The sequence below is a fragment of the Miscanthus floridulus genome, chromosome 16 (genome assembly GCF_019320115.1).
Source record: "Miscanthus floridulus cultivar M001 chromosome 16, ASM1932011v1, whole genome shotgun sequence".
Lineage (NCBI taxonomy): Eukaryota > Viridiplantae > Streptophyta > Magnoliopsida > Poales > Poaceae > Miscanthus > Miscanthus floridulus.
In genome coordinates, this window is record NC_089595.1 from 93,262,701 (window position 1) to 93,289,209 (window position 26,509).

General features: G+C 44.5%; 1 protein-coding gene across 1 annotated transcript; it reads right to left on the minus strand.

Moving 5' to 3' along the window:
- Positions 1 to 1,458: 1,458 nt before the first annotated feature.
- Positions 1,459 to 4,899, minus strand: LOC136513525 (protein NETWORKED 2A-like). The gene is made up of 2 exons (XM_066507507.1): positions 4,272 to 4,899; positions 1,459 to 4,171 (listed from the first exon to the last, which is right to left on the minus strand). Exons 1-2 carry the CDS (start codon positions 4,363 to 4,365, stop codon positions 1,593 to 1,595), a joined length of 2,673 nt encoding a protein of 890 aa, XP_066363604.1. The 5' UTR covers positions 4,366 to 4,899; the 3' UTR covers positions 1,459 to 1,592.
- Positions 4,900 to 26,509: the final 21,610 nt, after the last annotated feature.

Below are 26,509 nucleotides of genomic sequence, written 5' to 3' on the forward strand. Positions count from 1 at the left end.
ACCTGCCTCCTCCACGCCGCCCCACCACAGCAGCCGCCAGCCCCCCCCCCCCCCCCCCGCCCCATCACGCCTCTGACACTGGTATCCGGAGACCAGATCGATCCGATGGGCGCCACCACCACCAAGATCATCGACATAGAGAAAGTCTGCAACAGCGCCCACAACATCATCGATCAATTGACGAAACTGGGCAACAAGTTCTTCGCCGTCAACACAAGCAGCAGCCCGCTGCTGCCCGAAGCCGTCGCACCCTTGTTGCTCGCTGCACCCCGCAGCGACCATGCAACAAGCAGCGTCGCCGCCAGCCTTCCCTGTAGCGGCCTCGCCACCAAGCTGATGGACAACGACGCTCGTCCGAGCAACAACAAGCGTGCACGTTCCAAGGAGGACCTCGACATCCGCAACATGACCAATCGTTGGAAGACGATGTTTGACGAGTTCTTCGCTCACCCCGACAATTCTCCACCAATAGCAGATCCACCTCAACCAGAGATCCCCACTCCGGAGATCACATACAAAGGAGTTGGAGCAGCCGTCTTCCTCAAGCCCTATCAACGATCAAGCAAAGTCGCAGCGCGAGGACGCGCTGCCAGGAGAAGGGGGAAGAGATGTCATACGTCTAATGAAGGACCCAAGAGGGGGCCTAGGCCGGCTAGGTCTAGGCTGACCGCGCCACCAGGAGGGGGCGCCACCAGCGGAGGAACGGCCTCCCGCCGTGCCGCCAACATCCAGATCCGGGAGGATAGGCTCTGCTTTGCTTGGAGGACAAGATTAGATTGCTTAGGGGCAAAGTCTCCCAGGACTATAAGGACTATAAATTCAGGGGCGATATAACCTTTCAATCTTAAGCAAGAGTAGAACAGGGCAAGGGCCTTCTATCCCCCTCCTCTCCCTTCTAAGCCTCGGTCCTCTTCCCTGAGCCTCTCTATCCAGCGGCGCCTCCCCTCTCCCTGCGTCGCCGCCCCTCTCTCGCTGCGCACCCGCCCCCGCCCCCCCCCCCCCCCCCTCACGCCTCTGACACCAGTATCCCGAGACCAGATAAGGCATTTCTATGGCTATTGAAAAGAATCTCACCAACTGAAAAATGTAACCATATTGTGCATACCAGCAGATAAACAACAGGAAGTTTGATTTTATCCATAACACTGTTAGTTATGTTCTCTCCCACCATATCATTAAAGATCCCAAAAGGTTCACACGACAAGAGGTAACTTTGTCTTAGTAGGCCAACTACAAAACAGTTGCAGCACCATTTTTTGTAACTGAGTACTCATCATCAATGCAACACCAGTTCTGTACTTTTGTCAACTGAAGATATTGAGAAACAGGGGCACAAACAGAGGTTCTTCCAGTACCTTGAGCACTTTAAACAATTTCACATTAATACATTATATACTTCCATCAAATTCAGTTCTGAAATGAATATCATATAGACAACGTATCAAAGCAGGATGAGTGGACAATCACAAACCAAATTTGATATAGGAGATGAGGGTCTTTTACATTTAAGGCCTAAGAGCATTTGTCACATGAATTTTCATGTACACTGAGATCTCTTTAGGATTAAATGTCAAAAAACAAATTACCAGTACTCATCTACGCCCAGCTTTTGAACCACTGTGTTGCTTATGCAACCCAGGACCCATGCACGAAAAGAGTGATGGTCTCTTTGGCTTTGAGCCAAACAGAAAAGTTCTAAGGGGAACCCCGGCTTTTGTTGACAGGTTCCGGAAGTTTTGTTGGGCTCGGTGGCTTCTTGCTATAGATACCTCGAGATTCTCTCTGAGCTTCAAGAGCACCCTTCCAACCTCCACTTGAAGGCCTCTTACATGGTCCAGCCCAGCTTCTAGCTCCTTAGCAACTTTGTTATTCTCTTGTTTCATATTAAGCACCTCTCCTTGGAATTTTGCAGCTTGAAAAGGGTTGAAGTGAACTTCATCGCATTTATCCAAAGTTGTGATCTTTGATATATCTTCTTGTATGCTGCATAGTGATGAAAATCTGTTCTCTACCTCTCCTTTCAATAGCACGTTCTTTTCAATCCAAACTAGAAGATCTGTATTTAGATCCCTGAATTTCTTTTCTAGTACTGCTGATTCCAGTTTTGCTACCTGATAACTACCAGCAAAGCCATAAGTGCCCCCGTCTTCCTGTTCATCATTCAATCTGTGCATCTCAGTTTTCAACATGTCAAAGGATATTTGGAAATTCCGTATTTGATGATATGATGTGCTAAACCTCAACCAGAAGTTCAAGTTCTCCCCCAAGACCCTGTCAATTTCTACTCTAAATTTCTCCTCTGCGACCGAAGAAGCTAGCGAGTCATCAACTTGCCATTGCTTAATGTATTCCTCTATCTCAGCAATCTCTTTGTCTTCTGTAGTAGGACTGGTGCTTATCTTGGATGTTTCATCTGACTTAGCAATCTCTTTGTCTTCTGTAGTAGGACTGGTGCTTATCTTGGATGTTTCTTCTGACTTCTCTATACTCTCAATAATAGAAGCACTCATCTTTTTCTGCAAAGAACTTAGCATGCGCCTAAGCGAGTGGATCTCCTCATCTTTCGTTGCATTGGCACTCTTAAGTTCCTTCAGTTCTGACATTGCCTCAAGATGGTACTCTTGATTTCTCTTCTCAATTTCTGAAAGCTTTTGCTCTGTATCTTTGTAGCTCTTAAGTACAGATGCATAATCTTCTAATAGAATCTTACCCTCACCTTCGGATTCTTTTGGAACTAGCTGTTTCTGGGCTACAAGACCTTCTGAGGTTTCTTCATGTTTCTCAATTTCACTTGTAGTGCTATATAGAGATTTGGATGGCTCGTTTTGCACAGAAAGACTTGTTAGTCCTGAGTCATCTTCCAGAGGAGCATCGCCTTTGGAGTCTCGCAATGAATCCACGAAGTCACTGATTTCTTGCTCAGGAGCATGTAATGTTTCGATGAATTCAGTAAGTTCATGGGTGGCTTCAGTCATTTGTTTACAAATGTTCTCAGACCCATTTTGTACAGATTTCCAAATTTGTTGTACTTCTTGCAGCATTTCTTCAACTTTCCTCAACCTGTCAGCCAAGTTACTAGAATCAACAACCAAAGCCACCTTGTCTTGCTCCAAAGCATGCAGGCGCTCATGAAGGCCATCTATCTCAGTCTTCATTCTATCGATCTGAGCATTCTGTGAAGTAGTAGCAAGTTCAAGGTTGATCACCTTTTCCACAAGTCGATCAACCTTATCCGCTAATTCTGCAACTGATAGCTCAGGGTAAGATTCAATTATTTCTTTGACTCTTTGACATATTTCCTGGAGGTCAAGCCTGCCCTCATTCAGAGCAGAATCATCAGCATCCTCGAAGGGCACCAGTTCTAAGTCATGGTGATCATGTCCATCCATTTGTGCATGAGGCAGGCCACATTCATTCTTGAAGGTTTTCAGCTTTTCAATTGCCTCATTGGCTCGTCGGAGCTCCACCTTCGCCTCTTCAGTCGATCTGTTTTTCTGGTCCTGCAAGTTCACCAATGTATCCTCACAAGACATAATGGCTTGTGCAGCCATCAATGCCCGAGCTTCATTGTCTTCAATGGCTACACCAGTGCTGAAAGCATCTTGTAAATTGCAGACCTCATCCTGCAACTCAGCCACCTGTTTCTCAATGTCTAGATACTTGCCTAGTGCGCTGTCGTATGAGGTCTTCAAGAACTCTTTCTCAGTCTGTAGTGCCAGGATTTGTTTCTGCAGCTTGTCTATCTCCTCCTGCGCCTTCTCCTTGGTCATGTTGGAGGTGACCCTCCGGTGTGCCTGGGCCCCCCTCTTGGGGACCGGACTGGTGCCCCTGCTCGCGCTCTGCGAGCCCATGGACAAGCCTTCCAGCGCAGGGAATTTGAAGTTGCTGAGATCAATCCCACCGATTGCCTTCGGGAACCCCTCACCATCCCCCTCTTGCATTGAGAACTGCACCTGGTCCGGAAACACGGTGGCAATGGTGTGGTTGGCCTTGTGCAGCTCACTGGATATCCGGTCAAACCTGTCGGCAAGGGCCTGATAGGATCTGAACATCTCCTCCACGTGACTGATGAGCTCTGGCCGGCTTCTGAAGTAGAGCTCTGCCTTCTTGCCGAACGAATCGCCGTCGGCCCCAATGAGCATGAGCATGGACTTTACCCTGTCCTCCATCTCTGCGCAGCAAAAGAAAGAAAAAACACAATCATTGAGCAATGTGCAATACGAACTCGCCATACGACGGGGGATGACAGCTGAATAAATGGGACCGCTTACCGCCGACGGTTGTTTCAAGCCACTTGGACTGGGTGGTGCGGATGTGCGACGCCCACCACCAGGAGTAGGCGTTGCTCGCCGCGCGTTGCAGCATAGCCGGCCCGGGTCACACCGCGGCGCGGCCGCCCGCTCCCCCCTCTTCTTCCTACTCCGCGTCGTAGGCCGCACCCTTGCCGCAACGTGGTGAGTAGAGCCGAGACGTGGCGAGGGTGCGCCGTGCGGCGAAAATAGTGGTGGCGTCGGGCCGAGCCGCGGGGGTGCCGGGGGAGAGAAGAGCGGGAGGTAGGGTCGGTGGCGGGGAAGCGGCATGGCAAAATAGGGAGGGGGCGGGGGTGGTTCCTTTCGTGCGGTTGCCGCGGCCAGGCGAGCTGGTGGTGGTTCACGGGCGGGTGGCTGGGCGCGACGCCCGCGGCCGGCGGTGCGGATGGCGGGGCGCGAGAAGCGGGCGGCATGGGCTCGTTTGTGGGGGTTTCCGAGCGTGGCCCGGCGGGTGCGGTCGGCTGTGTTGCCGCACGACGCACGTGGCTGGCCGCGGCAACCGCACGAGGCGGGCGGGGGGCGGCACGGTGGTGGTGGACTGGCGGTGTTTTTCTCGCCGCTGCGCCTGCGGGGGGCCTCAGCAGGTGGCCCGATGTGGCAAAGGGAGGGCGGCGCCGCTCGGTGCTGTCTTCAGTCGACTTCAGTACTTCTCCCAATTTGTGTGAACTGCACAATACGATTCAAATAATTCGAAAACACATGAATTTTACAGCTATCATACAGGAATTTTATAAAAAACAGTTTCATTCACAGAAAATTTAAATCAATTTAATTTCATTCACAGAAAAAACATAAGCATAGAAAAAAGTTCTTGTATTCCGAACAGGACATAACTACATTTTGCAGGGTGTTTTACTCTACGTATAACAAGTACGGTATGCTGTGTAACCTTCGTTCTAAACTGTAGCTCACTTTTTTTATTCTAAATAAATCCAAATTTCTAACTTAAACAAAGTTTTTACAATGTAAATATATCAATATCCAGGTATTGGTTTAATTAAATTATCTACTCTCTCCGTTCCTTAATATAAGTCATATAATTTTTAGCACCAATATTAACGCACGGCTTGGGAAAGGATGTGAAACCGAGGAAAAAAAAGAAAAATCAGGCCATCTTCTCTCTCCCAATCAGATTGCTTCCTAAATCTAAGGAATTGGTTGGGGTATGTGCTATGTACGGTAGAAGGTTTCCAAACTAATCGGCGTGGGAGCTGATACGCACCTATATTTTGGAATTTTCTTTAGAAATCTATATGGCTTATATTAAGTAACGGAGAGAGTATAAAACATATCTGGTATAATATGAACACATTAATTTAATATCTATAAGTTAAAATAATATTATTAAGTTATCTGCAACCACAATTAAAGCTAAGGAAGTTTGATACAAAGCTAAAATAAGCTATAAAATTTGAAACAAAGGGAGTATATCTACACTTCTTCAAACATATTTTATCCATGCATCATATATTAGCGGCCTAGCCAGCTTAACAAATACTCCCTCCAGCCAAAAACATGTCGTTTAGAACTAACATGTGGTCAAAAATTAGAAACTACAAACATAAATAAATATTAAATTATTAAGGTTGGAAACATGTTGTTATGTGTGTATCTTTGTATTCAAATGTACTTAAAAACTCTCACTAATTTAAAGGAATTCAAGAACATATCCTAGAAGAAATTAGTGGTTAAATATACACATCGAAGATCAAGTAAAGCCAAATGTGTCAAGTATTTTTTAACTAAGGTAGAATAATCTTTTCTATTAAAGCCATCCGGCGCACTTTAGTAATTTGCAAACACCATTATATCAAAAGCTAAAGAGTTCAAACTAAATCTAGGAATTTCATCAACCCATATATTAAATCTTGTTTGTCTCAAAACATCTCCTAGCTAGCTCATGCGCCACCCTATTAGCTTCTCTGTAGCAGTGTTCAATGCTAGCATTACCAAAACCTATCCAAAGCGCCATGCACTAGTCGTAGATTGTTGCTGCTGATGTTGCCGAGAAACCATCATCTTTCATAGTGTCAACGATCTGCACGCAGTCTGATTGAACTATGAGGCTGTTGCTACCAATATGTTCGGCTAGCGGTAGACCTGTTGAAAGCTCTAGTTTGGTTTTGGTAAATTAATAAAATTATATGTACTAACCTATGCTCTAAGTAATGGAGCAAAGATGGAGTCTAAGGTGATGGTGTTGGACATGTGATAATGATGAAACGCCAGACTTGGAAAAGAAGAAAGAGAAAAATAAAATAGGCTCAAGACAAAGGTATATTTGATAGGGTCATTTTGTTTTGGTGATCAAGACACCTAGTGAGTGCGATCATATTTAGGATAGATAGTCATACTATTAAGAGGGGTGAAACTCGTCGTGAAATACGGTTATCAAAGTGCCACTAGATATTCTAACTCATTGCATATGCATTTAGATTCTAGTGAGTGCTAACATCATTGAAAATGCTTGTGAAAAATACTAACACATGTACACATTGGTGATACACTTGGTGGTTAGCACTTGGAAGCAAGGGTGAAGAAGTTAGAGAAGAGGAGGTGCTATTTTTGTGACCGGACTGCAGCACTGGAACTTGCTTGGGTGCGTCCTGGTCAAGTGGTGAGGTGTTGGCGTGGCCTTCGGGTCCTGACCGGACTCTGGTAGTGGCACATGACCCGACGCCAGTGGAAACACTGTTCCTACGTCCGGTCGTGGTGACGTGGCGCTGGCACAAGGCTCGGGTGAGGACCTGACTTAGGGCGAGTCCGGTCATGGTCGATCTGACGCGTCTAATCGAGAAAAAGCGGCTCTAGATGCTTACTAGAAGTGACCAGACTCGGCACGCGGGTGCGTCCGGTCATTCCACAGCGCGTTAGGTCATCGACTCGGGGACACGGGCTTGGGAGTGACCTGACGCGGCATCGGCGCATCCGGTCATCACGTTGGTGCATCCGATCATCACTTAGTTGTTGACGCGGGTTCGTTTGACCATTGGTGATCAGCGGCGGAGGCTGAAAGAGGGGGATGCATGGCAGCATCCGGTGGACCGGATGCTGGCTCGAGTGCGTCCGGTTGCCCCGACCAGCGCGTCTGATCCCCATGCTGTCATCCCCTCATTGACCGTAACGACTCTATTGGTTTAGGAGCTCTATAAATAGATCTTGGCCAGCTTGGGCTCACTCTCTTGGCTATTTCTATTGAGAATACATCCTAGTGAGCCTAGTTATTCCTTTCTAACTCACCTATCTTGATTGATTCATCATTTGGTAAGATTTGAGAGCATCCAAGTGCATTGTTTTAAGTGATTGCATCTAGAGGCACTTGGTGATTGTGTTTCGCTATGGGATTCGCTTGTTACTTTTAGTGGTTGCCGCCACTATTGACGGTTACTAACATCAATTATAAACCGTCAACATAACATATATTTATACTTAATTCCATCACCAAACATAGGTATATGGGTTTTAACTAATAAATTCTATGAGTTTTGGTGAATCTGTGTTTTCAGCAGGGTTTATCCAGAAAACCATCAAGGGGGACCTATTCGTCAAAGAAAATTACAGAATTCCACCGCGTAAACATCGTGGGAAGATTCTAGAAGACTCTAGGGGGCTCTCCATTGAAGCAGACCCCGAGGGGCTGCCATGTGGGGCCGGCCAGCCCCACCTATAGGCCACCCAGCCCCTGGGCCCACCTGTCAGCCTTCGCGTCGCAATGTCAGTTCTCCACCGCCTCCTAGGCTGCATCTATGCTGTCAATTAAGTCTGTTTGATCCAAGGGCTCATGTTGGATACTTTGGCCTATATATACCAGCCCCTGCCACCCTCTCTAGAGCCATCCTGAAACCCTAATTCATATCATGAGGATCAGAGTCAGCTATCAAGAGAAGATTAGTTCTTCATAGGATCTAGTCTTGTAAATAATAGTGAGATAAATAGTGAGAGAATAGTTTGGAGGAGGTGCCAGCCTGTCGGTTGTGGCAGAACTGCCTAAAATAACACACTTACGGAGGTGCTTGTCTTTCACTAGACCCTAAGCACCTCGAAGGTGAGCTACATCATGCAGTTCCATCAAGCACACCCCATGGGAGAACCCGAAAATCCACATTTTTCCATCAGGATCACAAATGAGAGAATAAAGTTTACAACATTCTTAAGTCATTTCTTACATCACTTTTCATGCAACATCAGAGTATAATATTTATTGATTATAACAGTGGAATATACCCATATTATCAGAGTTTCAATGGAAATAAAATCATTTAATGACAAGGTAAACATTAACATGATGATCAGTTGTATACATAATAACAGGTTATAAGTTTTCCATTATAAAATATTTTGGGTGGAAGTTTCAAATAAACTCTATGTCCGCAATGTTAAGGAAATCATCGCTGAGCCCATCAGGAGGTTTCCACACACAAGTGTTAGCTCCACATGTTCCTGTCACCTACAACAGGGTAGAACAAACCCTGAGTACTCAATTGTACTTCGCAAGACTTACCCACCAGAAGGAAAAAAAAAGATTTCAAGGATATGCAAGGTTATCTGGCTCATGGGTTATTGCATCTACAGGAAGCAGTACTAAACGTACATCCTTATATTCAATTTTATTAGCAGTCATCATTAGTTCATTAACTAACCATTCTATGTAAGCACATGTGCTACTTTCAAGCAGGTGGTAAGCAATTAGGACCATTTTACCATCTTTCATCTTCCAGTTCTTACTACGGTGCCAGATTGTAGACGAGTCGTACCGGATTACCTGATGATTCGCGAATCAATATGCCTAGCTAGGTACCCCGAAACACATGTTTTGCTTATACCCTAGGCGCAAGCAGGACCAACCCACCACTCTCCTGTCAAGGGGTCCAGGTCCCTGTCCAAACTTAGACTCCAGCCTCCACACTTGAGTCTCGAACTTAGTGTGGTGCTTAGACCTCCACCTTCCCTGCCTCCAATCAGTCAGTCTAGAAAGAGCCAAAACCCACAATAAGAGAGCAACGAGCCTTCCCTGCTCCCATAAACAAGTATGTGCTCAGGATAATAAGTCTATGACCTGCCTAGAACACTAGTAGAGAACAGACCTTTGATCCTCGGCCAAAATGGGCTCTAGTCCCGGAATTTTTTGCCCCCGGGACTAGAAATACCTTTAGTCCCGGTTGGTGGCTCCAACCGGGACTAAAGGTCCCTGCCCAACGGCTACTGCGCCAGACAGAGGTGGCAGGGACCTTTAGTCCCGGTTGGAGCCACCAACCGGGACTAAAGGTATACTTTTACTCCCGGTTGGTGGCTCCAACCGGGAGTAAAGGTCTACTCCCGGGCCGTGGCTGCGCCCGGGGTTGGAAAGTTACCTTTAGTCCCGGTTGTATCTATCAACCGGGACCAAATGTTCTTCCTTTATAAATCGGCCGTCTCCTCCTTCCTCCCCGAGCCCGAGCTCAGCACATTTTGAAGCTCACTGCAGTAGTGTTCTTGCTTCCTCCCTCCCTCCATTGTTCCTCCATCCATTATTCGATTCCTCCGTCGATTCTTCAGTTGTAAAGGTTACCAATCTCATACTCTCATTTTTTACCATTTTCTTATGCCATTTTATTCACTATATATATTTATGGTTCTTTATTGTGGTTTTTTTTTCATTTGTAAGCAATTTGAGCTCAAAATCACTTTAAGCTTGCATATTTACATGAAAGAAGGTTAAAGTATATATAAATATAAAGTTAGAAAATAGTTAGAAAATTATAGCAAATCCTTACTAGTTGAACCTGCGGACCGTGTTCAGGTCGGCGAGGATGTTCTCTACCGAGCGGTAACGGACGTCAAGGAGGAGCTTTGATTCTACGAGGGAGAGCGATAACGGTCGTGGAAGACCGTGTTCCCTTCCTCGTAGAATCGGAGCTCTTCCTTGACCAAGTACGGTGCCGTCCGGTGGAGAAATCCTCGCCGAGCTGATCACGTAAGCAAGGTCAACTAGTACGGATGGTTATTTATTCACATGTCCCGATATCGTCGTAGTAGTCTGTCAATCACCGTACCTAAACGTAGTATATATAAATAAAAACTTAGAAAATAGTTAGAAAATTATAGAAAATCCGTACTAGTTGAACTTGCGGACCGTGTTCAGCTCGGCAAGCATGTTCTCTGTCGAGCGGTAACGGACATCAAGGAGGAGCTTTGATTCTACGAGGGAGAGCGACAACGGTCGTGGGAGACCGTGTTCCCTTCCTCATAGAATCGGAGCTCTTCCTTGACCAAGTACGGTGCTGTCCGGTGGAGAAATGCTCGCCGAGATGATCACGTAAGCAAGGTCAACTAGTACGGATGGTTATTTATTCACACGTCCCGATATCGTCGTAGTAGTCTGTTATGTGTGTACATTCCCATTCTTCTGTTAATTTGCGGAAATATCATATGAATTACTTACCTGCCGCAGTAAAAGACGAGAACACAATGACCATTAAAAATATCATTGTTTAGAGATCTAGATAATTTTATAGTTTGTTAATTTTATTTGTTTATAAAAGAAGAAATTTATAGTGTATTAAAAAATGAGTATAGAGAGTAGATGGCAACTGCTTCCGGGTCCTCGGCCTCTCATGGGTTTCCAAAGCGACTTAGGCCGGGCCTTCCTCTCATTCCATGCGGCAAGTGTCGTGATGAGATGAAGATTGTGATGGAGTACCGAGTGAAGAAGGAGGGTCCCAACAAGGATCGTATCTTCTACAAGTGTCCGGATCGCAATGTGAGTTATTTTATCGTATTTAATGATTATGGTTAGTTTATACCTATTTTCATGATGGTTGTGATTAAAGTTCTAATTTTTTGTTTTAATTTCAGTGGGATGGCAGTGGACGATGTTCAGGCTTCTACTGGGAGGAAGAGTATGTTGAACTCGTGCAAAAATATCTTGCACAACAGGCAGATACGGCGGCTAATGAGGCAGTGATCCAGCCGAAGAAGCCCAAAGATGTTGCACAATCGGGGGATCTGTCTGTTTTAGTTGAGATTGGTCGCGAAATCCTTGTGCTCCTGAAATGTATTTTAGCTTTAGTTCTTTTAGTGGTAGTTGGGATTGTCTACATTGTAGCGATGCTTTCATAAATTTGTATCTTTTGTGGTGGCACGCATGTTGTATAAATAATTAATTATGATCTAGGTTTTAATATGATATTTATGTCATGTAATGCAGATGAGCCGTCATTGGATGTATAATGCTGATCGCCGCTCACAAGAGTTCATTGACGGCGTGCATTCTTTATTACGTGCAGCCGAGACAAACAAACGCGACGGTTTCATGTGCTGCCCATGTGCCATATGTAAGAATACGGTGGAATATCCTTGCTCAAGGACTCTTCATTCACACTTGTTCAAGTCGGGTTTCATGCCAAACTATATTTGTTGGACAAAGCACGGAGAAACCGGTGTTGTAATGGAAGAAGATGAAGAAGAACAATGGGACGACAATGATATTATTCCTGATGGTGCGTGCTTCAATGATACTGCAATGGGAGAAGCTGAAGAAGAGGTAGTCGCAGAAGATGAGCTGGCTGATGATCTTTGTCAGGTCATTCGTGATGCACAAAGAGAATGTGAAAGTGAAAAGGAGAAGATCAAGTTCGAGCGGATGCTAGAAGATCACAAGAAATTGTTGTACCCAACTTGTGATGCAGGGCAGAAAAAGTTGGGAACCACACTAGAATTGCTGCAATGGAAGGCAAAGAATGGTGTATCTGACAAGGGATTTGGAGAGTTACTAAAAATCCAAAAGAAGATGCTTCCGAAGTACAATGAATTGCCCGCCACTACCTACGAAGCAAAACAAGTTGTCTGTCCTATGGGGCTAGAAATAGAGAAGATACATGCATGTCCTAATGACTGCATCCTATACCGTGGCAAAGAGTACGAGAAATTGGATGCATGCCCGGTATGCCATGCGTCGCGGTATAAGATCAGGCGAGATGACCCTGGTGATGTTGAGGGCGAACGTCCACGTAAGAAAATCCCTGCCAAGGTTATGTGGTATGCTCCTATAATACCACGCTTGAAACGTCTGTTCAGAAACAAAGAACATGCAAAATTGTTACGATGGCACAAAGAAGACCGTAAGGTAGACAATATGTTGAGACACCCTGCTGATGGGTCCCAGTGGAGAGCAATCGACAGAGAATTCCCGGAGTTTGCAAATGACGCAAGAAACTTAAGGTTTGCTTTAAGTACAGATGGTATCAATCCTTTTGGAGAGCAGAACAGTAGTCATAGCACTTGGCCTGTTACTCTAAGTATCTACAACATTCCTCCTTGGTTATGCATGAAGCGGAAGTTCATTATGATGCCTGTGCTCATCCAAGGCCCGAAGCAACCTGGCAATGACATCGATGTGTACCTGAGACCACTTATTGATGAACTTCTCATTTTGTGGAATAAAGAAGGTGTACGTGTGTGGGATGAGTACAAACAGGAACACTTTGATCTGCGAGCATTGTTGTTCGTAACAATCAATGATTGGCCTGCTCTAAGTAATCTTTCAGGACAGTCAAACAAGGGATATAATGCATGCACACACTGCTTCGGTGATATTAGAGGTGTATTCTTGAAAAAATGTCGAAAGGTCGTGTACCTTGGCCATCGTCGATTTCTTCCTGCAAATCACCCCGTAAGAAAGAAAGGTAAGCATTTTAAAGGGAAATCAGACCACCTGACCAAGCCTCGCAACCGAACCGGTGAGGATGTACTCGATATGGTCAATGATGTGAAAGTCGTCTTTGGAAAAGGACATGGAAGCCAACCTATTCCGAAAGACGCTACCGGTCACGCACCCATGTGGAAGAAAAAGTCCATATTTTGGGACCTACCCTATTGGCAAGTCCTGGAGGTCCGTAGCTCGATCGACGTGATGCACCTGACGAAGAATCTTTGTGTGAACCTGCTAGGCTTTATGGGTGTGTATGGAAAGCCTAAGGACACATTTGAAGCACGACAGGACCTGCGTTGTTTGAGAGAAAGAGACAACCTACATCCAGAGAAGACAGATGATGGACGCCATTACTTACGTCCTGCTAGCTACACTCTAAGCAAAGAGGAGAAGGAAATCATGTTTGAATGCTTAAACAACATCAAGGTACCATCTGGATTCTCCTCGAATATAAAGGGTATTATAAATGTGCCAGAGAAGAAATTCTGTAACTTAAAGTCCCATGACTGTCACGTTCTCATGACGCAATTACTTCCAGTTGCATTAAGAGGAATTCTACCTCCAAATGTACGTCTAGCCACCGTAAAGCTATGTGCATTCCTCAATGCAATTTCTCAGAAGGCAATTGATCCAACTGATCTAGCTAAACTACAGAATGATGTGGTTCAATGTCTCGTCAGCTTTGAGTTAGTGTTCCCTCCTTCCTTCTTTGATATTATGACACACCTCCTAGTTCACCTAGTCAAGGAGATTTTCACTCTCGGTCCTGTGTTCCTACACAACATGTTCCCCTTAGAGAGATTCATGGGAGTCCTAAAGAAATATGTTCACAACCGTGCTCGCCCAGAAGGAAGCATCGCCAAGGGCTATGGAACAGAAGAGGTCATTGAGTTCTGTGTTGACTTTATTCCCGACCTTGACTCGATTGGTGTTCCTGAATCGAGACATGAGGGGAGACTAAGCGGAAAGGGGACACTAGGGAGGAAAACATATATTGGTACGGATGATGATTATTTCAATAAAGCGCACTACACAGTTCTACAGAACTCCTCTTTGGTAGATCCGTATATTGAGACACACAAGGATCTCTTACGATCCGAGTTTCCTGGGAAGACTGAAGCTTGGATTACGCATAAGCACATGGAAACTTTCGGCGGTTGGTTGCGAAAAAAATGTCAAGGTGATGAGAGCATCCATGAGCAACTGTATTTATTGGCTATGCAACCATCATGGCATATCGTCACATACAAAGGGTACGAGATAAATGGGAACATATTCTACACAGTAGCCCAAGATAAAAGGAGTACCAACCAAAACAGTGGTGTCCGCATAGATGCCACAGACCCGAATGGGAATAAGCAGACATATTATGGACGCATAGATGAAATATGGGAACTAGAATATGCACCTACTTTGAAGATCCCATTGTTCAAGTGCCAATGGGTCAAGGTGACCGGAGGCGGAGTAACAGTAGACAACGAGTATGGAATGACAACAGTAGACCTTAGTAATATTGGGTACAAAGACGAACCATTCGTCCTTGCCAAGGATGTGAATCAGGTGTTCTATGTCAATGATATGTCTACCAAACCAAAAAGAGGGAAAAATGATAATGACTCAACCAAAGAGCCAAAGCGCCACATAGTTCTTTCAGGGAAAAGAGTCATCGTGGGAATTGAGGACAAGTCGGACATGTCAGAAGAATATGAAAAGGATGACCGAATTCCGCCCTTCAAAGTGAACAAAGACCCTAGCATCTTGGTAAATGATGAGGACACTCCATGGTTACGAAGCGATCATAACCAAGGGACATACATAAAGAAGAAGTTCACTGCTGTGCCCACTTGATGATATAGTGATTTAATATAGTGTGTGTTTGAGATATTATGTAATAATTGTGAATTCAGATGTTTATTATGTCATGTTTTAAATTAAATCAATGTTTGATTTGGTGGGATTTCTCTCTCAAAAAGGTAAATTATTAGGATACTGAGTGATGAAAAATTAAAATATTAACGTTAAAATGATATGAAAACAAATTTCCTGTCCAAAACCAATAATTTTAATAATTTTAATTAAACACTACATTTTTGCATTAACGAAATAATAAATATTAGTTACATTATGTTTTATAATTCTAACAAAAAATAAAAAAAGTTAGGTTATCGATTTTTCCTATGTGCAATAAACAAAAATAAAATTCATATTTTTAACAAAATAATTTTATGCCTTTTATTTAATTTACTATGTATTTAATAAAAACTATTGCATTTCTATTGTATGTAACAAGACTATTGCTTAAAACAGGCGGGAAACGAAACTGCAGGCCACCTTTACTCCCGGGTGGGAAGCCCACCCGGGAGTAAAGGTGGGCTGCAGTTTCGCGGCCCGCCAAAAAAAATCCTTTACTCCCGGTGCGTGTTACCAACCGGGAGTAAAGGTATACCTTTACTCCCGGTTGGTAACACGCACCGGGAGTAAAGGTACCTTTACTCCCGGTTGGTAACACGCACCGGGAGTAAAGGGTTTTTACTCCCGGTTGGTGGATGACACCGGGAGTAATTCTCCTCTGCTATATAACCTCTAGCGCCTGGCAGATCGATCCGCTCGTCTTCTTCCTCGTCGAACACCGCCGCCCTCTTCTTCCTCGCGCCGCGTCTGTTCGCCTTCCGTGACACCGGCGTCGCCGTCTTCTTCCTCGTGCGGCCTCCACCGCGCGCGCCCGTGCCCCTCCTCCGCGCTTGCCCGTGGCCCTCCACCGCGCCCTCCTCCGCGCCCGACACGCCCTCCACCGCGCGTTGCCCCACCGCGCCGGCCCGAGGCCCTCCAGTAGGTACACTGCCGATATTTGGAACTCTAAATGATTTTAAATAAAAACATATCTTAAGGCAAGTTTTGAATATTTGGAACTCTAAATGACAAGTATAATTAAGGATCACCAATAAAATTACTTTAGAAATTAATTGGATCGATATAAATCCATGGCTTGTATAATAAACACGCTATATATTATTCGGAAACAACGCTACGAACCATCCGCTTGCTGTTAAGATATGTTTGTTAATAAACACGCTATATATTATTCGGAAACAACGCTACATTAATAGAAGAATTTTTTCTATCTTCATAGATCAATGTTTGTTAACGAAATTTTATCCAAATATATTCATGTAGGGTCTTTTTTTTTGAAGGATTTGTTGTAGGATATATAATGGTCAAATAGGAACTCAATTTTGATACCCAGTTTGTAAACTAAGCGTTTTTTAGTTTATCAAAAATATCACATGTTTCTTCATTTGTGAACTTTGAATATACAGATATAATATATTAATGTTGCTAAAGTAATATGAGCATTACATATTTTTTCCGGGAAGACTATCTTCAAACTTTATATCATAGCATCAGAGATCGCCTGTAAAAGAAGAAAATAAATTCTTATCATTTCGGAAATAGTAATGGTTATATGAGCAATAAGACACATATACTTACATTTCATAATGACTTATACTTATATTATTAACATAGAATTTTCTCATATGATGAATGACTACATGGTTGATCACATGGTACATAGGATCACAACATCACGCACCGACACCGCCCCGGCCCGCCTCACGTCGTCGTCGTCGTCGTCAGCACGCCGGCCCGCCTCACGTCATCGTCGTCAGCACACCGGCCACCGCGCCGACACGTATATATACGTCATTTGTATTCATATGCATTTCGTCCATGCGTTTCTATGTATACGGCGGAGCACCGCCGCCCTCGTTCACCCATGTGTACAGACATATATACGGAGGAGTGGAGCACCGCCACTCTTGTCACACCGCCCTTTCTCGTGCCCTAATTCGCCCTAGTACCGACGTAGTTCGTCCTAGTGTGGCGAATTGCGTCCGTGATCGAGGGGCAAGATTTAATAATGCATATTGTTTGTAGATTTTACGCATGTAATAAGCAAAGATTTGACGTACTATATATTGGTTTTGTTTTTTGAAGCTAGATGGCCGACCCGAGAAATATGGATGAGGAGGAGTTGATGATGAATTTGATCAACACTGGCACTCAAGTTGCCGGCGATGATGGTGCTAAAAATAACATGCAAGAGGATGTAGATGACGGGAGTCAGTACTTAGCTCTTGAACAAAATGAGCAACAACATATTGGCCAAGTATATATTTTTTATTATTAGCTATATATATATATTATCATATGTCCTATGTGTGCTCATGACATTAAAAATAATGTTTATGTTTTGTAGCCCTCTGGATCGACATCAACAACTACAACGAAGAGTAAAAATGTTCGAGGTCCCAAAAAGCCATTGGAGGGTCGCTTCATCATCTCAGAGTTCAATGTGGATACAGGAGAACCGGGGGGGCCGAATAAAATGAAATTTGTGCACCACTGTGGTTACCTTGTACGGGACCGACTCCCGATTAGTACCCGTGAATGGAAGAAGAAGACCAATGCTCCTCATATCAGTTTTGTCTCCGATCGTGACAAGGCGTTAATTTGGAATGATGTCTTGGTACATTTCACGCTCCAAACAGATGATTATGATGATATAATAGATGGTGATGAATTGAAGGAGCGAGTTAGGGATTGGGCAATGAAGAAGATGGCCACCCAGTTTCAGACTTGGAAGAAACACCTATACACGACGTATGTCAAGAAGAACATAGCACCAGATTTTACTGTCCCAGGCCCGATCTCAAAGCAGAGGCCCTATTGGGATGAGTTTGTACAGTACAAGACTTCGGAAGAGGGTGTGAGTCGGGTGATAAAGAACCAACATAATGCCCAACAGAAGACATACCACCATACCTTGGGATCAGGTGGCTACCTGACTGCCATTAAGAAGTGGAACAAAATGGAAGCAGACCTTCTTGCCAAGGGTATCAGACCAGAATCACTCGAGTGGGGAGAACGTGCAAAGAATTGGTTTTTCGCTCATGGGGGAACACTAGACCAGGAGACAGGGAAGTGCGTTTATGGCGCAAGACTGCAAGAAGCAGCAGAAAGATTGTTTTATGCTCAGAGAGCTACTGCTAGTGGTGCGTTCAGGCCCAACAGAGAGAAGGATGAGCTGACATACGCCATCGGGACTATTGAACATGGTGGCCGAACTAGAGGCAAAGGAAGTGTCTCGTGGGAGCATGGATTCCCTCAGGACAGACCTTCCTACAGAAGTCGCCAGAGAAAGAAGGAAGAAGAGGCACACCGGCTCCAGAGGTTGGAGGAAGCGGTGCGTGAAGCACAGGAGCGGGAAAAAAACCTTGAAGCGAGAATGCAGGAGGAAATCAAAAGGCAAGTGCAAATAGCAGTGAGTGCAAGCAAGCAGGCATCAGAGCCAGGAATCAACATTAGCCAATCTGTTCAGTTGAAAAGCAGCTGCGCTTCCACGGAGATACCAAATCAAGGGGACACAGGACTGCGCTTCCCTGTGGATGACGTCACTGAACCTTGTACAACGTGTGAGCTACACATTCCGAAGGAGAATTCCACAATCAAGGTGGCTATCGGTCTTGTTAATCCTATCGACCGAACCAAGACACCAAGGATTCATGGAAATATAATCCAAGAAGGATATGCCACCATCTCGGTAGATAAAGCTGAAAAAGGTTTTAGTGATTTGCCTCTTGACATTCCTGGAGGTGATGGCGAGAAGACTCTAGGAGAAGCGGAGAAGACATTCATTCTATGGCGCAAGCGCTACATCATCATTCCAGGGATGTCGGCTCCACCTCCTCCTGAACTACCTCACCATAGGTATGTGCGGATGAAAACACTACATCATTAATTTGTATTGGCTTAAATAATTAACAATCTGCTCATAATAATATGTCATTCCTTTTTTTGTAGCAGATCCTCCCCCAATCTAAATCCAATTGTTCAATTGCCAGATCATCATAGTGCTCTGTACGATGACATTGTGTTGGAAGACGAGGCTGCATCCACACCCTCTCCAAGGAGGTCTCCAACGCCGCAGCCGCCACCTCCAAGGAGGTCTCCAACGCCGCTGCCAACACCTCCAAGGAGGTCTCCAACGCCGCTGCCAACACCTCCAAGGAGGTCTCCAACGCCTCCCCCGCCCCCACCTACCAAGAAGCCTAGCAAGAGGCCAGCCCCTCAAACGAAGAACCAGTCCCCGCCTGCAAAGAAAGCCACCGTGAAACCAAGGGTTATTCCCAAAATAATATCTGAAGAGAAGGAAGAAGGAACTGATGCATATAAAAAAGACATGTCTAGATTCTATGACAAACTTAAAATGAATCAAGAAGCAAGGAGAAACCCAGAGAAACCGTACTTCTTCGTAGCTCCGGATATTTTAAGAAAAAAGGTGATTTCTTACCAGCATCAACAGCGGGAATCTCGTAAGCCGTCCAAATCAACGTTATCAGACTATGACCGCACTCTCACCAAGTCAATTGAGGCGGCACAGAAAAAGAAGCGGGCAGGGAAAGGAGTTGCCCAACTCGGACAACAAGCGCACCAATCAATCCCCCCGCTAGTTGTTGGTAATGAATATGGTTCGAATTTAGGATTAATGCATCAGGCAAACATACCTCCGGATGTCGATTTGGATCACCTTGGTGAATTTCTTGATGAGACTGGTCTCGACCTTTACCAGATGTTTGGTGATGGAAACATTGAGAGTGCGGCGGAGGTTGATATTTGGAAGAAAAAATTTGTACTAGGCCAGAGTCTATACAACCCTCAAGCCTTATCTGATCTGGGGACACAAATGTACCTGCTAAACAAGTGGTACATGCAGGCGTCTACCAGTGGAGACTTCTGCGTTGGTGTCAGAATTAGAGACGAACATTGGTTCCGTGGCGATGATGTTATGTATGTTGACTTTGCAGAATTTCATCAACTATGCCACCTGACCTCTCTGGACAAAGTTATCATTAGCTGCTATTGCCTGTAAGTAATAATTCTTTCGATCTATTATTAAACTCATCATATGTGTGTATATGCATATAAATTATCCTAACAAGTACTATATATATGCAGATTTACAATGACAGAGCTCAGAAAGGAAGGCTGCAATGAAATTGGTTTTGTTGATCCCCATATAGTATTCAAAGACCCAATTACTCCAATGACTAATTGGAAGTCTGAGTCAGAGAGTAACCTCATGAACTTCTTAGTGAACCAACGCCACAAGAAGGATATACTCTTTCCCTATAACTTCAAGTGAGTGTTAATCATGTCGATCATAGCCTTAATGGCTCATATGTTGATTCTAGTTAATTAATGAGTGTTATGCGTTATATCCTATAAACACATGCAGCAATCACTGGATATTGATGGACATCGATCTGGTGAAAAGTCACTTGATAATTTATGACTCGATGAGAAAACCACAACAAGACTACCAAGATATGATAGATATTATCCAGAGGTAATTTCGAGATCTCTAGCAACTATATATACACACAAACATGATGATTAACTATATCTGATGACGTGGCAAATTTTTTATTGGGCAGTGTTTGGAAAACCTTTATTGAGAAGCAACACATGGAAAAATGCAAAGCGCCACTGAATGTAATCCCATTGAAAGTAAGTCCCCTGAATCGCATCATCTTTATTAATTAAACATATAGCTTTCACCGGATCACCAGATTGGATGACAAATCTTTTTCTCGTAAAGTGGTGTCTGAGGCAGGAACAGGGGAACAACTACTGTGGTTACTATGTTTGCAAGTTTATCAAGGTGGTCTCCCAAAGAACTCCTACAGAGAGACTCAAAGTACGTTAAAAATACACTATATATTCATTTAATTATTATTATTGATTGTGTTACTATGTCTTTATATATATATATGTACATATATTAATTTATTTTCCTTTAATTCAAACCTGTAGACTCGATGGTTGGAGGAAAAGGTCATACGGCAAGACCAAATCAAAGCAATTCAAGAGTCTATAGCCGGATTTTTTAATGAGCAGGTCATCGATTCCAAGGGCGAGTTCTACTTCGACCCAACACTGCCATTGAAGCCAAGCTAGAGGATGAGAAGAAACTTGTTATGTCACAACAACTATAATGCAATCTTTTGTAATATATGCACATGAAATAATATAATGTAAAATACACATATGCATGCATGCATGTAAATATATATATGATGCATGCATGCATATATATATATATATATATATATATATTTCTATGATTGAATTGTGTGATTTAATACGTTCATTGTGCTTGAACCGAAACATACTATATGCGCGTATAAATGTATAATTAGCAGCGTACAATACGACTTCGAAAACCTATTTTGAAAAGAAAACAAAAAAATGAAAAGAAAAGAAAAAAGAAAAAAACCTTTAGTCCCGGTTCGTATTACCAACCGGGACTAAAGGTGCCGGCCATCGTGGCATGTCAGGAGGCACCTTTAGTCCCGGTTGGTGTTACCCACCGGGACTAAAGGTCCTCCTTTAGTCCCGGTTCCTGACCCGGGACTAAAGGACCCCCCCTTTAGTCCCGGATGCTTGCTCCCGGGTGGGGAACCGGGACTAGAGGGGGTTCCCCACCGGGAGTAAAGCTCGGTTCTGTACTAGTGGAACCTAATGCAAACACCAATCCTTAACTAACACAAGCGAAACAAGTGCAATCCGAGCCTCGCTCGAATGCCAAATCAAGTCTAGATCCATAGTACCATTCCGTCCGGTCTCCAATTATCATTCATATATATTCTATGTGATAGTAATATAATGACAACAATAATATCTTTCCTATCTCTCGCGAGTGACAGGCAATCACTCGACTTCCACCGGAGTCCTGTAGCATAGCAATCTATGTGATCCTATCATACTAGTAAGACTCATGGGATAAGAATATATATATGCAAGTGGGTTTCATTCAACTCCTTAAACTTAATGCACAAGCATAAAACAAAGTGCAGAATAATAGAGGTTATGCACCGAGGCTTGCTGGGGTAAGATATAATCAAGTTAGCTTTCATCTTGGTGGCATGATCATCAAGTCACCATATGTTTCCGTTACTCCTGATGACTCCACGATCCAACATCGCTCCTATCATGAAATACGTGGATGCAACGTAGGGACGTAAATAATCAACGGCAATCGTAATTCTTAAAATACGATTATGCCTCTCAAGCTAATGAGCTAGCACTGATGATTAACGTAATAGGCCACGTATCCAAGTTGTCGAACTAGGCGTTAATTTCCCACAATGTTTTAGTTATAAAATCCCTAGGTGTTTCTTTATTTCTTTTTATTTACTATATATATAAACTAGGGCTCATTAGTTACCTTAGCAAACTAATTATTATGGAGCTACAAAAATTACAGATGACACATAATAATACTATGGAGCTAATGTAAAATTTTCATGGACAAAACTATTACCCATTTGCCACAAAAATTCCTACAAGTATTAATCTAAATAATACTAAACACTCACAATTGATTTAATAGGCCTCAGTATCAACTCAGACATGCATAAACTAACTACGCCATCAGATAGACAACATTTTTAGGAATTAAACAAAATTTATTTCATAATTTTTAGACATCTAAGCGAATTGATATTAATTTCCAAAGTTTAGCTTAGAATGTAAAATACTCCCTCCGTTCCTTAATATAAGCCATATAGATTTCTAAAAAAATTCCAAAATATAGGTACGTATCAGCTCCCACGCCGATTAGTTTGGAAACCTTTCCACCGTACATAGCACATGCCCCAACCAATCCCTTAGATTTAGGAAGCAATCTGATTGGGAAAGAGAAGATGGCCTGATTTTTCTTTTTTTCCTCGGTCTCACATCCTTCCCCAAGCCGTGCGTTAATATTGGTGCTAAAAACTATATGGCTTATATTAAGGAATAGAGGGAGTATAAGACTTTCTATTTTCTTAGGAAAAAGAAAAGGCGATTCGGCCTCACGGCCCAATGAGGCGCGGCCTAGGACGGCGCGAACCGCACGGATGTGGCCCATGTGTGGGGGAGCCCACATCCGCTGCCACTATTGCACAAAAGTCCCCGCGCTTAAATGAAATCATGCGGCCACTATGCGCACTATTCACACGGTCAACAATCATGCACTAATGACCCTATAATAATTCACCTTCGCATCAGGGGGGTCCCTGGCCACCCCTGCGCACGGTGGACGCAGCACTATATGGCCACGCTGGCCAACCAGGACCCGCCCCGGCCTAGCTAACGGGCTGACCTACACCTGTAGCCCATGTGCCTACACTAGCCGAAGCTACAGTAGCGGCGGAGCTTACGGGAGTGATGGCCACGGTGAGCGGCCGCATGTGACGGTGGCGCGACCATACCGGCCACCCTAGACCACCGCGCCGCTACTGGCTAGCATGAGAGCATCACTAGCTTACCCTGGTCATGGCTACGGTGATGGTTCGGTCGGAGATACCCCGAGCAGGACTGACCATGTGCGGCCAGCGAGAGGCGGTGGCGCTCTATGATGGCACGGCCATGTCCGTAGTACCGGTAAGGCAGTAGTGGTGCAAGCAAGGAGCGCAGGGTGTAGTGGAGGTGGAGGTGATGCGCATGGCATAGTTGGCTAGGCGTGGGATGGTGCGGTGGTTGGTTGCCCTCAGCCATGGCTAAACTTGGCCTTAATGGCACGGCGGAGGGAAAGCTCCAAAATTGGAGCTTGGTAGTGCCTGCATCATGGCTTGGTAGGGTCAGATAGCAAGTAGGCGTGATGACTCAACAGCAGATGCACTGAATTGAGGTGAGGTGATCCCTCGCTGGCTAACCACGCGGGCGCAGCTCCGACGATAGTAGTGGAGAGGGAGGGAGAGAGAGAGAGAAGTGATGGGGTGAGGGGTGGGCTCGGCACTGCTTCGGCTCGGCAGGACGCGGGCGACGCGATGCAAATGTACTCGTGTAGGGGCTATGGACAATGCATGTGTCCCTGACCTTCCATGGCTCGTGCGGCCGTAGTGCCATAAATGGCAAGCGATGGTGAGGGGGCCACATGCGCGCGGCATCAAACTAGGCTAGCGGCGAGGAGTGGGCGCAATAGACAGACATGAGCTCAATGGATGAGACTGTTGTGGTAGTGACTATGGCATGGCATGAGGCGGTGGTGATGCGTTAGCGCACAGAGTAGGGCAGTGCCACCCCGCCGTGCGAGCGACAGCAGCGACGACTCCACGTAGTCGAGCCATGGTGGCCAAGATAGGGCAGCCGTGGCCAACCAAGCGTGGCAACGTGCATGCGCGTGCATAGCGCACCAACGCGGCGGTGATGCGCCCCTGAGGCATGGTGACCGTGCGCACACAGCGAACTCTCCTGAGAATGTGTCGTGCATGAATATTAAAGCTCTCACCGCAACTAAATCGTTGCTCCTAAACTTAATCGGTCTTCACTACACTCCAGATAGTATATAAGACTTCCAAATCGGGCTTTAACACTACATCACTCCTAAACCTAATTCCTCAAAATAAATTGCTAAATATAGCAATGTCCAGCTGTTGACAGACTTGAAAATTTCTAAGTGTTAGAGCTGATTTTGGTTTCCAATTGCCATTTCTAAGCTAGTGGAATTATTAGCTAGTAATATCATTTTTTGACCGCAAGTATTTCATTGCCATCTACAAAGGCTGTACTTCAACTTTATTTAAGTATCACATACATATTTCATAGCATTTTTGCTTAAAAGGTTGGTTTTTAACCTTAAGTGATATAACATGACTATTGAATTAACTTTCATTTTGCATTTCTGTTGATCATTTCGAGTTATAGAAATTGATCTACACACTTTATCACATGCATTAACACATAAACATGATGCTCGTGACATGATTTAGTAGTTGGTTTAGGGCGTAACACTGAGGGTGTTATAGTTTAACCCCTTAAACAAAATCTCATCCCGAGATTTGAAACCCGAATCCGAAGGGAAAAAATACGATTACACTTCATAAATCTAAAACCACACGAAAGATGACACTACATCGAACACTAAACCATATAGGGATTTAGAGATACATGGTTAAGAGCAACCTAATACCACCAAGGCTTAATCCAGAAGTCGAGATAGACAAGGACAATGGAGAAACAAGAAAATGATTATCCAAAACATGGCTTATGTCCAACAGATCCAGAAACAGGAGACTGAGAACATAAACATCATGAACCCTAAGACCAATTAACAAATGATAGACTTGAACTTTTTTGATGAAACCAGATCACTTCTTCTTCTTAGATTACACAATCACCTCTGACTGACAAATCTAGTTCCACAATGACGACTGGATCTCATAGCTCTGCTTCGGATTTGAGAGGAATGGGGATGAAGGAGGAGAGCAAGGGCATCTTATAGTGGCGAATGGAGGTGGGGTGTAGTGCACCAGAAGTGGAGATGGTGTGAATGGGAGACACTGATGGTTCATGCTATGGGAATGAAGTCTGCCATGGTGCGCTCCCTGCGTGAGCGAGCGGAGGGTGGATAAGAGAGAGGGGAGGGGATTCGCTCGTCATGGAAGGTGTGCGGGTGACCATGTCCCCAAAAGTAGAAAAAGGAGAGAGAGGAGGGTTCGGTATGGGGATGAGGGTGTGGGATCAAGAGCCGATAGGAGGGAAAGCGTACAGTACACAAGGACGATGAGTGCGGCATGATGCCGCGACCACAAGAGAACGAGGCTGCTAATGGGCCCGACATGGACGACATCCGTAGGGCACGTGGTAATAGTGATTGGCATGCACAGCATGGTCTAGCAGGACACATAGCTTGGGACTTGACATCCACTTAGGCTTTTCCAAGCACTCCCTACTACCCAAGGCTAACTTTTTCAGGCTGCTCTTCTTTTCTTCCCTTCCTTGTCCACAATATGCGCCAACCTTTTGTATAAACTAAGATTGCGACATACATGCTTCCTCCAAAACCACATTCTCTTGTTTTCTTTGAGGGGACACCATTTCATCAACTCATTGTGGATTTTCCATTTGGAACACCCAAATTTTTCAAGAGGAATATTCTGTAGCAAAAGCGGTACGGCGGTGTAACTTGGTAAAGGTACTTGGTCAACAACCTCGATACCAGGTGTGCCGAGTAGCATCACATGTGGCAGATGTTCCACAAGGGCCCTCAGTTTCATCGTGGCACCATAAGCTATTAACCAGGCAACTATTACTAACTTACACGCAATGAAGGCGGTGGGGTCATAGACCACATAATCAGAGGAGTATTGCAAGGGAAGATTCAAACAACAAGGGTTCCTTTCGCAACAAGGGACAAGGAATTCAAATCCAACATGGATTTGATTTAAAAAGATTCAAGTGTTCTGCTAGGACATCCACAATTAGCCGATATAGTGTCCTATGTTATCCACTCATGGCAGGTCTACTGGCATCTGAATGGTAACTTCTCTTGTAACCCACTTAACATCGTCTTTGAAAACCATAAGCACGTCTAATGAGACTTAAGGGTAGATGGACGCAATAAACATAGCGAAATAAATAAAATGCACATTCCAAACGTCCTTATGCTGGAACAACCTACATG

Bases quoted from the DNA above. Each gene is read 5' to 3' on its own strand.
- LOC136513525 (XM_066507507.1), bottom strand. From the start codon at position 4,365: ATGCTGCAACGCGCGGCGAGCAACGCCTACTCCTGGTGGTGGGCGTCG. The intron at 4,172-4,271 runs GTAAGCGGTCCC...TTTGCTGCGCAG, and splicing joins GCTTGAAACAACCGTCGGCG to AGATGGAGGACAGGGTAAAG.